At 34.2% G+C, this 12,091-nt stretch overlaps 1 protein-coding gene across 1 annotated transcript; it reads left to right on the plus strand.

Moving 5' to 3' along the window:
• The first annotated feature begins 1,891 nt into the window (after positions 1-1,891).
• LOC129871948 (protein argonaute 2) lies at positions 1,892-9,569 on the plus strand. Its single transcript, XM_055946773.1, has 3 exons — positions 1,892-2,490; positions 5,095-6,295; positions 7,758-9,569. The coding sequence occupies exons 1-3, from the start codon at positions 1,953-1,955 to the stop codon at positions 9,193-9,195; spliced, it is 3,177 nt and encodes a 1,058-aa protein (XP_055802748.1). The 5' UTR covers positions 1,892-1,952; the 3' UTR covers positions 9,196-9,569.
• Positions 9,570-12,091: the final 2,522 nt, after the last annotated feature.

Here is a 12,091-nt window from a genome sequence, read left to right on the forward strand (position 1 = left end):
AAGTTGTGTTCATTTTGAAGTTTTGACGTATATATAGAAGTGTACTTATTTGAAATAAATTGTGAAGAGAAGTATTTAAAAAACAATTAGTACGTCAAAATTGAAGCAAAAATTTTAATTAGGGGAATTCACACCTTTTAGTTTCTACAATACAATAATGTTTTTAATTGTAATATTTTTGTAATATTAGATTAACAGTTTTAACCTTTAAGTAATTGAGATGTGTACTTTTTGATCCCTCTAATCTTGCATAATAAAAAATCTAATGAAATATTAATTATTAAACCATTTAATTAATCCATAATATGTCAAATTATACTCTTACTCCGTACTCGATGACAATAAAGTTTTTTAAAAAGCTAAATATATAATATATCCAATATAAAGGGGTCAAGACACATACTTTTTAAATGGAAACTTACGTAAATTCACTAATTTAGGAATTAATTACTTAGATACACTATTACGTATCTTACCAAATTTTGATGCATCAATATACGTTCAGATACATCCAGAGGTATCTCGGGATACATGGGGTCAAAAATAGATTTAATTTGTTCAGAATACATTGTATTCAAGTGGATTTACATGTATTTGGGATACATAACTCGCTCACCTCTCCCGTTTTTTTCCCATCTCGCTCACCACTCTTGTATGTATCTACTATGATTCACAGGTATCTGAGATACAAAACAAATCTCGCTCGCCTCTCTCTTTGTCTTAGTATATCTAGTTGCAAAAAAACATGTATCTAAATGTATCTTCCTCAATATATGATAGAAAACTCTTAATTAGTGGTATGATATATAATATTTTAAAAGTATAGATAATAATAATATATATGGTAGTGAAATATATATAATTATGTAGTTATTCCTTTTTTTAATTAATCAAAAATTAAATTCGCTTGAGAAAGAATAAGAAAAGATTAAAATATTAATTAGCAATAACTTAGGAATCCCAAGTGCAATTATCCTTCTTTTTTTATGCTGCAGCAGTTGAACATTTTTGAATTGTCTTATTTTAGGTGTTTTTAGATTAAAATAATTCTTAAATAATTTTATCGTATTAGAATAAAATAAAAAATTATTTATAAAACTTATTTTTGAATTAGAATAATAAAAATAAATTATAAATTATAAATTTTAACTTATAACATTTTTTTTCCTTATAAACCTCAAGTCAATCCAAACATGCTTCTGAGTTGTTCTTACATCTACTTCCAAGTCAATGACAAGTCCTGTACGTAGTAGTTGAATCTTTTCACCAATAAGCTTCTTTTCCTTGCCCACTACTCCATCCAATTGATTAAATACCCAAACTATCCTCAACCCAAAATATTCTGTGTAAACAAATTCTTACCTCTTTATCACTTTTATGACGGCAAGTTTGGACTTTTATTAAGAAAATATTCAAATTGTTTGGTTGTCTTAAAATTTTAAAAATATATCTTTTTTTGATGAAAAAATCTTCTAATAAAATGAAAATATAAATAAATTACATCAATTAAATTTAATTCTCATTAACCTCATATATATTATGATAGCGTTTGACGAGACATTGGAGAACTTGTTGTCCTATTTTGTCGCCCATGTTCTTATGACACTCCCCTTAACAAACCACATAGGATTAAAAGGTGAATTGCATTAATTTTTCCGTCATTTCCTCTCACTTTCTCATTATGTTTCAATACACTTTCCCTAATTTTATCGATCCTTCTGGAATAATCAAGATCATTCCTTATTTTCCACAAGACCCCACTTATCCAAGTCTTTACCATTTATTCCTTTCTTTTCGATTAAAGTACAGCCCTTTTCCGTCATTTAACTTTCCTTAGCATCTACTCTTGTATACGCGGTTTTCGGTCCTCTTTTTATAACCTCCACAACTACATTCTCGTACTTCACTCAACATTTGATACAACAAGTAAAAGCTCTTACTGAAGTTAGAAAATGGACCGTGGGAACTACCGACGTGGTGGCGGCGATAAAGCCGGCAGGGGTGGAGGTTACCGTGATCGTGGCCAAGGACAAGGCCGTAGTGGTGGTGGTGGAAGGGGTGAGGCCCAGATCGGAAGTGGTAGGGGTGGACCCCAGACCGGTGGTGGAAGGGGTGGGCCCCAGATGGGTTCATCTAATCAACCATCATTTCAGCATCCACAGCAATGGGGAAATCAGCCAAGGCCATCGGGTCAGTATCAGTTTCGTGGGGCTCCGCAAAATCAGCCGGGTCAGAATCCGGGTGGTGGTGGTACTTGGGTCAACCAACCAGTCCAACGTGGTGGTGGTGGTCCTACTTGGCCACGGCTACCAGAACAGGGTAGTGGCGTCCCAAGCAATGCTTGGGCCAGGCCACCACCGCAGCAGCCGCAGCAACAGGGTAGTGGCGGCGGGGCTGCTAGTGCTTGGGTCCGGCCACCGCCGCAGCAACACGGTGGTGGAAGCCAGCAGCAGCAGGTTGTGGATCGTCCTCCTCCTCCTCAATCTTCTGGTATTAACTTATACCTTGCTTCCTTATTATTACAACGTTCTTATTACAATCTATTTTCTTTATATCATACTAATTGTCTACTGCAAGTTAATATGTGTAACGGGAAAAATTGGTTATATTGAACTTTTCTTTTTTGAATTTAAAAGAAATTCAAATATAATAAAACCAAATCTAATAGAATTGTGAGATGATTTGACTTGCAAGTATTTGTTCTAAAATGTCAAGTTTTTCTATGAGTTACACGTTTTGATAGTCATGAACTCATCATAGCCTTAAACCCGTATTGTGTCTCTGAAGCTTTAAGTATGGTTTTATCTAACATTGAATTGAATCTTTTTATCAAAGCAATAGAAAAAAAAATTGTTTTTAGAGGCTTTTATATATATATATGTATGTATGCACACTACTAGTTTCTGGCACGTGTGCCCCATGTAATACTTTATAAATCCCTTAGAATGATAAAATTTTTACGAAAACATGCATGTAATGAGTAATAAAATGCAACAATTACAAATAAATATTTAAAAGTGTTATAAGAAATACCAAATGAGGGGTGTATTGCAGTGTTTAAAATTAATTCCTTTTAAGCAACTGATTGAAAATATAGTAGCTTAGTTGGTTGACTATCCGAACTTTTACCTTGTTGGTGAGGGTTCGATTACCCGCATTGTAATCCCTTCTCACATTTCTCCTTCCCCACCCCCATTTTTTGAATTTAAAAAAGACTATAAATTTTGAATTTTGGTGAGTAGTTAGCAAACTTGCAATAAGATCACAAATGACTAATTTCAGCTAAATAAAAATACATACTTATGATAATCATAAATTGATAGAAAATTAAATTAAAGAAATCTAATACAAAAAATTAAAATACACACATCCCTCTTAAGACTTAAATCATAATAATATAGATGAAAAAAGAAATATGAATCAATACAACTTCTCGCCGACATCTTCTCTCATAGCCAATTAAATTCAAAAGTCTTTTTCATTGAATTAAATTAAAGCATGAATCAAATAGTACATAATGATTGATATAAGCACTTCATTATTTTGAATGTGGAATGAAAATGATAACCTTGGGCAGGTCATTCATTCATGAAACTAAAAAGATCATTTATATAGATAACAATGGAAGAATATCAAAAGATATCTTAAAGTTTTAAATTAAATAGCTGGAGGTTATAAATTTGAAAAGCATAAAAGTTCTGAATATTAAGAAAAATAATTGATTAGCTAATTAGATAGTATGAGTTGTGAAAGAGAATATATAAAACTAATAACGAAGAAAAAGAATAGATAAATTCAATTTTCAGAAGAATTTTGTAAAGGAGGAAGTGAAAATGTAACAGATTCTATTTTCTATCTAATCAGTTACTAACACAGATTAAAATGATCCGATCTGAAGACTTTATATGAAAAAAATAAATAAACCATTCACTTAAATGGAGGTTATTTAGCCCCAGGGCCTGGTTCAAGTGGCAAAGGGTGGAGGATTTGTGGCTTAGATAACAGGTTCAAGCTCCACACCATGCAACACGAAGCCTGGTATTTAAGTGGAGAAAGGTAGAGGGGCTGGCCCTTTATCCATCGAGTTTAGTAGGCAATGGTTGGTCCAAAGGGTGGGCCACAAACGAATTTCTCGGTTATCAAAAAAAATTAGAGGTTATTTAAAAGCTATTAAAATCTAATTAATAAATTTGATGATCGTAGGGATTCTTCTTCTTCCAATTCAAGGAATATCAAAGGTTGAAAAATAATAATTGTTCTTAAAATTAAATTAACAATAAATTCAAAGACCTCAAGAATATATGAAATTTGTTACAAAAGATTATACAAAGGCCAAAACAAAAAAAAACGTACAAGAAGATCACAACATTGATGGTTATTTAACAAAAAAATTCAGAATTCAACTTTTGACTTTAACACCTTCCCACTTTTAGAATTTAGTATATAGTATATAATTAAATATAGTATGATATCATTATTATTTAATATTATTTAATTAGATATTTCATAACATTTTGGTTTAGTAGAAGAGATAAAATGGTAATCCAACTTTGTATTTTTGAGATTTCCACTTTTAATATGAATAATGAATGAATAATATATATGATATGAAACATCTATTTTTGTTTTGTTTTGTTTTTTTGTTTAAAATAAATAATTTTCATATGCAAGTGCATCTTATGAAGCAGACCTGGATATCTTGGGAGAAGCTTGATATCTTGCTGTCTATTTTCATTTAGAAACCTAAACTATTTTGAGTGATGGTATTTGGTTGTTGGAGATTTGGCTTTGTTCTTCAGCGCTACATTGGTCATACTGTTTTAAATAAGTACTCATCAGCTTTGAGTCTTCTTTTTGTATGACTAAAGCATTTGTGTGTGTGAGAGAGAACCAACAGAAGTTAGAAATCCATTAGTTGTGATGGTTTGACTTTAAGATTCTTTATCAGATGGAAATGATTGTTTTTTGTAGCTCACTAGTTTTCTGCAAATAACATTTTATGTCATAATTGATTCATTCTTACATGGTACGTTCTTTCATTTTATGTCTGCATAAGTACAAGAATGTTAAAGTGCACTGTATTTTTGTTGGCAGATCCTGTTCAAGTTGATCTGGGGTCCCTGAAAATTACAGAACAAAGTCCATCATCTCCTCCAGAAAGTTACAAGGAAAAACGTGTACCTGTTGCACGACCTGATACTGGAAAAATTTCTGTCAAGTCAATTGGGCTGCTTGCTAATCATTTTCCTGTTAGATTTAATCCCCAGACTACCATTATGCATTATGATGTGGATATTCAACAGAAGGCTGGTGAGAATCGGCCTGTGAAGAAGTTAACAAACAATGCTGTTCTCCATATGATAAGAGAAAAGTTGTGTGCGGATGACCCTACCCGATTTCCCATAGATAAAACTGCATATGACGGTAAGAAGAACATTTTCAGTGCTGTTCAACTACCTACTGGGTGTTTCACTGTGAACTGCTCCGACGGGGATGATGCTAACGGGCGCTCGTATGGCGTTACTATCAAGCTTGTTGCTGAATTAAAACTTTGCAAGCTGAAAGAATATTTGAGTGGAAACCTTTCGTATATTCCTCGTGATATACTACAAGGAATGGATTTGGTTATGAAAGAAAATCCTTCTAGGTGCAGGGTTTCTGTAGGTCGTTCTTTCTACTCTAATGAGCACCTGGCTGAGCATGACTTCGGTTTTGGGGTTGCTGCATATAGAGGTTTTCAGCAGAGCCTAAAGCCTACAACTGGAGGGCTTGCGTTGTGCTTAGATTACTCTGTCTTGGCACTCCGGAAACCAATGCCAGTGCTAGACTTTCTGAGGGAATATTTAGGAGAACCTAACGAAATTACTTTCAGGAAAAATATTCGAGCTGCAAAGGTTGCATTGGTTGGTTTGAAAGTCAGAGTAATTCATCGTCGTACCAGCCAGAAGTTTCTTATTAAGCAGCTAACTGACTGCAAGACTCGTGAAATTACTTTTCCCCTTGAAGATCCAGAAGGCAGAGATCCCCCAAGGGATGTTTTCCTTGTTGACTACTTCAGGGATAAATATCAGCGGGAGATTAGGTTCAAGGATTTTCCTTCATTAGATATTGGAAAAGGTAATAAGAAAAACTATGTCCCGATGGAATTTTGTGTCTTGGTTGAGGGACAACGGTATCCAAAGGAAGACTTGGATAAGGACACAGCCTTGTTTTTGAAGAACCTATCACTAGCTCGACCCCAACATAGAAGGGAGACAATATGTGAAATGGTACGGGCTGAAGATGGGCCGTGCGGGTATGTGAATTCCTTAAATTTCTTTTCTATCTTAAGTGTTTTCATCTGAGATTTGATGCTTCCTCTTGAATTTCTTCTTTCCGACTAGAAATGTGTGGTTTTTGATACACGTGTTACAGAGCTGTGGTCAGTTATCCTCTTGTTGAACTTTTAATCATGGCGATTCTATGGGTTGTATTCTTGTGTTGGGTTTCTTTCATTGCTTAGACATTTCATAAAGTACAGCCGGATAGTGATACACTTATGTTACAAATTTATATTCTGAAACTTCTGACCATTTTAATCTATGGTTTGCTTGTGTTTAGTCATATCATTTGTGCACAGGTAATTTTGTAATCTTATTGGGTTTCTTTACTTGCTTAGACGTTTCATAAATCATTGAGTTTGATTCGTCCATTTATCCAATGACATCATGAATTTGTATCACTAAATACTCTTTTTTCTCAGTCCACTCTCATAAAATTGTCATTCTCTTCCTCCCTTCTTTTCTCATGTTCCATTAGGGTTTTGTTCTTGATTTTCGTGCTTCATCTGCCTCTTTTGAGCAGAAGGTATACTTCTTATAACAAAATTTTGACTGCTGTCTTGAGTACTTTTGTGGATTTTGTGTTTTCTATCTACTTGTGAAACGGTCAATGCTGCTTTAGCTGGAGTGATTTGGGTCGAATAATTTGTGGGTTTGTTTATTGACTGCTGTCTTGAGTACTTTTGTGGATTTTGTGTTTTCTATCTACTTGTGAAACGGTCAATGCTGCTTTAGCTGGAGTGATTTGGGTCGAATAATTTGTGGGTTTGTTTATTTTTTATTTTTTTTTGTTGTGCTTGATGAGGGAACTTTTGGGTTTCTGCTGAACTATGTTCACAGAAACTCAAGATTTTTTATTTATTTTCTAAAACAATTTTTTTTGGGGTGGATTTGAGTTTTTAAGCTGATGAATCAGTCAGTGCTGCTTTTGTTTGAGTGATTTTTGTTGATTAATTTGTGGGGTTTGATTTTTTTTTTTTTTGCTGTTTCTGATGAGAAAGCTTTTGGGTTTCTGTATGTTTGTGATTTTATTGGCTTATTGTTCTATTTTCTCCGAAATTTCTACGTTTTCTACTTAGCAATCTCTTCTCTGTTTAGACACTATCATTAGACTTTGAATGGTATTTTATAGTAAGCTGCCTTTTGGGCTCTTCCTATGGCTGTCTTGCTAGTTGGGTCTGTTCTAGATTTTAAGGACTTGTTCTTCTTGCTGTTTTCATTTGAGTCGAGGGTATCTCGGAAACAGTCTCTCTACCTCCACGAGGTAATGGTAAGGTTTGCGAACACTCTTACCCTCCACAGGCTCCACTTGTGGGATCTCATTGGGTATGTTGTTGTTTGCATCATGAATTTGTTGATGATATACTGATATATGCTATTAGCATCTTTTGTTACAGACTTTCTTTTTTACTTCTAAATTTCAATTGATTATTGCAGGGCTGTCACCCGTAATTTTGAGATTGGAGTTGATATGAACATGACCCGTGTTTCGGGTCGTATTCTTCCTCCCCCTGATTTGAAGCTAGGTGGTCAAAGTCGACTTCCTGTGAATGATAAATGCCAGTGGAACCTTGTTGGGAAATCTGTGGTGGAAGGCAAGGCGCTTCAACGATGGGCTTTGATAGATTTTAGCTCCCAGGAACGCAACTCCTTCTTTAGGCTACGAGTTGATGAATTTGTCTTCAGATTGAAAGATCGGTGCAAAAAATTGAGTATTAATATGGAAGAACCTGTCGTAAAACATTTCAGTAACATGAATGCACTCTCTGCAGTTGGTAAGGTTGAAGATCTCCTCAATGTTGTGGTTGATGAAGCTCGCCAGAAAAACAAGGGTAAACTTCAAATGATAGTTTGCGTTATGGCATCAAAGCATAATGGGTACAAATATCTTAAATGGGTATCTGAGACAAAAATTGGCGTTGTAACCCAGTGTTGCTTGTCTTCTAATGCCAACAAGGGACAGGATCAATATCTTGCAAACCTCTGTATGAAGATTAATGCAAAACTTGGAGGCAGCAATATGGAACTTATGGAAAGACTCCCTAATTTCGGAAGTGAAGACAATGTCATGTTCATTGGAGCTGATGTTAATCATCCTGCTGCGAGGAATGAGACATGTCCATCCATAGCAGCTGTTGTTGCCACTGTCAACTGGCCAGCTGCTAATAGATATGCCGCTAGAGTTTGTCCTCAGGACCACAGGACTGAGAAAATTCTAAATTTTGGAAGCATGTGTGCAGATCTAGTTAATACTTATGCTCGACTCAACAAGGTTAAACCAAACAGAATTGTTGTTTTCCGTGATGGTGTGAGTGAGGGTCAGTTCGATATGGTACTCAACGAAGAGTTGCTTGATTTGGCGAAGGCTATATACGACAGTCACTATCAACCGGCAATCACTCTTGTTGTGGCTCAGAAGAGACACCATACACGCCTATTTCCTGAGGGTGGCCCTGCCAATGTGCCTCCGGGTACTGTTGTGGATACAATAATTGTTCATCCAACTGATTTTGACTTCTATCTTTGCAGCCATTTTGGTGGGTTGGGTACTAGCAAGCCAACTCACTACCATGTTCTATGGGATGAGAATGGTTTCAATTCTGACCGCTTACAAAAGCTTATATACAACATGTGCTTCACTTTTGCGCGGTGCACCAAACCTGTTTCACTTGTTCCACCAGTTTACTATGCAGACCTTGTTGCCTACAGAGGACGGATGTTCCAAGAGGTGCTTATGGAGATGAACTCTCCTAGGTCTACAACTTCATCCTATGCAGCTTCTTCGTCGTCATCATCATCTTCTCCAACTGCTTCATTTGAACAAAGATTTTATGATTTGCACCCTGATTTGCAGAACATAATGTTTTTTGTTTGATGACAGACTCGTCAGCTTTTTGATCTCCTTCACCATTCCCACACTGGGGAGGAGATGGTTGTCTACATTTTGGAAATGCCCATTTCCAAACGCATTTGAACCTCCTTTCTGTCGGACCTAGCAAAGGAGTTTGTGCGTGAATCTAATGGGATTTCGCCGTGCCGTGTTTTATTTTCTATGATGCTCACTTTTCTAGGGAGTGAGTTTGTCTATTGATGGTTTGACGTTTGATTATGTTTTATTTACTTTGGGGTCTCTGTAGGCTACTGCCAAGTTTGTCTGAATTGCGTGTGTGCTTGAATTGTGTGATGTTTTTTTACTATGTATTGCGAGACAAAAGTTGAATTTCGTTTAATGTATTTGTTTTTGTGCTATTTTGATGTCTCTCTATTAGTCATTCATCGTGGTTGCATTCTCTATCTTTGTCGTTTTCCTTATGGGGCTACTGCGAAAATAGACTTGATGGACCTTATTATAATCTTATATCAATTTAACAAACACATGTTTACACAACTGATAGGACACCATTCAAGTAAAAAAAAAATATACTTCGAAATGCTTGTATGAGGATGGGTAAAGAGTTTTAACTTGTAACATCCAAAAAAAAGAAAGAAGCAAAGTGGTTTTATAACCTTAAAAACAAGGTAAGTTACCTTAGAAGATCTGGTCAAATAAGAGTTTTTCGTTTCATATTTTTTGTTAAATATCTCATATACAATTTTACTCTATTAGATTATTTTTTAAAATATTTTTACACTAATACATAATTATATTAGATAAATATGTCATATTTATTAATAACAACATCGTGGTAGATGAATAAAATCTTTTCACCCTCATCTAGAGGTTTTGAAGTAGAGTCCTACATATGAAAAAAAATCTCACAACAAAGAAATTTGAAATACTTCCTCTTTAGAATATGAATTAAAGGTTAATATAAGAGAAAAGAACAAGTCAGTACACACCAATAATGAAACAGAGGAGAAGAAATCTGTTCTGCCCTGCAAAACGTATGAACAAGTAAAGAGAGTTACACTAATGATTCCGTGACTACAAATTACACACTCAAGGGTAAATATCTCTCTTTTTTTTTTAGAATAGAACAAATATAGTGAGTGTTAAAGAGCAAAATTTGGAGAAAAGTCTTTTAAATCATCTCATTTATTAATCATAATAGAAAGTTGATATTTATCAAAAGTTATGCATTTTATTAAATCATTAATAGACATAGTTATGTATTGAAGGCAAAAACTCTTGCTTTGGGTCCTTCTAGTATGTAACACAATCACCTACGTTTAACCATGAAATTTCCAAATATAATTTGAAGTTGTATTTGAAATTTGAAACACTCAAAATTTTATAAATTCACTTTTTTATTTTTTAATTTATGTTATTTTCAAATAAATTCTACTTTTTTTATTTTCATGAAATAACCTTATTTAAATTATATTTCATGTTCGAATAATATTTTATATTTTAAAAAAAACAGATTCAAATTTTATGTGTTAGCAGCAAAGTGTCACGGACTTAGACTTCACACTAAGACTTTCGTGCGACACTTGACAACTTACTCACGAATCTTTCACGATCTTGTAAGCTCAAATAAGCCTTTAAGACTAGGTCGCTAAGGGAACGCTAGATTGTAAGAAAGACAAGAGAGTTTTTATGAATAAGTCTTTTGTATTGCTTTTGGAAGAATGTTTGATTGCTTGATGATTTTCTACAAATGAATGCCCCCTCTATTTATACTATTCTTAAGGGGCCTAAGTGTAAATAAAATTTACTATACAAGTAATTCCGTATTTACAAAGAAGTCCCTACTCTATAACTCTCCACACACTCTAGAGAATTCCAAATCTTTCAAGACTTCTCTATAAGCTTCTACAAGAATCTAGAGTCTTCCACTAACCTCTTCAAGACTCTAGGTTCTTCTACCTTCTTCAAGAATTCTCTTGGACATTCTAGAGCCTTCTATTAACCTCTCCAAGACTCTAGATCTTTCCTCCGTCTTCATAATCAAGTGGCGGGTCATGACAAAAGGCTATCGTCAAAACATAACCTTCCACACCAACTCAAATTCCAACTTTAAAAATTTCAAATAAATTAATTCTTTAAATAATTATTTTCATGGACAGACGTCATTCCGGAAATAAAGTGAAATAATTTCCAGAAAAAAGTGAAAAATTTATCAACGAGGACAGACAATCAAAATTCCTTTTTCAGGTACTTAAAACTTTTATTTTATATTTTGTCTAAATACATTTAAGTGCAAGTAAATCATTTTTGAAAGCTTTCATATCTTTCATTACATGTTTTGAACATCAAGCCATCCTTTGATGTTTGTCTTTTTTACTTCACCAAATTATCGCCTTCGTTTCACAAGAAATGCAAATTGCAAAGTCAACAAACGAATAAATCACGTATATATCCAATTTAGATGGTGTAATCTCATTTAATACTTCTAATCATTTTGAAGTTTTGACGTTATTATATAAATAAGTACTTATTTGAAATAAACTTTGAAGAGAAATAATTGGAAAGAATTAGAATGGCATAAAAAGGGCAGCTCGGTGCACTAAAGCTATGCGCAGGGTTCGGGGAAGGGCCCGACCACAAGGGTCTATTGTACGCATCCTTACCTTGCATTTCTGTCAGACGCTGTTTCCAAGGCTTGAACCCGTGACCTTCTGTCACATGGCAACAATTTTATCAGTTACTCCAAGGCTCCCCTTCTAGAATGACATAATTGAAGCAAATATTTTAATTAGGGGAATTCACACCTTTTAGTTTCTAGAGTTCGATAATTTTTTAATTTTGATATTTATAATATTTAATTAACAATCTTAAATATTCAATTAGTTGAAATGTGTACTTTTAATTCCTTTAATCTTCAATC

The sequence above is a fragment of the Solanum dulcamara genome, chromosome 11 (assembly GCF_947179165.1).
Source record: "Solanum dulcamara chromosome 11, daSolDulc1.2, whole genome shotgun sequence".
In the NCBI taxonomy this organism is placed as follows: Eukaryota; Viridiplantae; Streptophyta; class Magnoliopsida; order Solanales; family Solanaceae; genus Solanum; species Solanum dulcamara.

Excerpts from the sequence above, each read along its gene's own strand:
- LOC129871948 (XM_055946773.1), top strand. The coding sequence starts at position 1,953 with ATGGACCGTGGGAACTACCGACGTGGTGGCGGCGATAAAGCCGGCAGG. Across the intron at positions 2,491-5,094 it reads TCCTCCTCCTCAATCTTCTG|ATCCTGTTCAAGTTGATCTG; the intron begins GTATTAACTTAT and ends TTTTGTTGGCAG. Across the intron at positions 6,296-7,757 it reads GCTGAAGATGGGCCGTGCGG|GGCTGTCACCCGTAATTTTG; the intron begins GTATGTGAATTC and ends TGATTATTGCAG.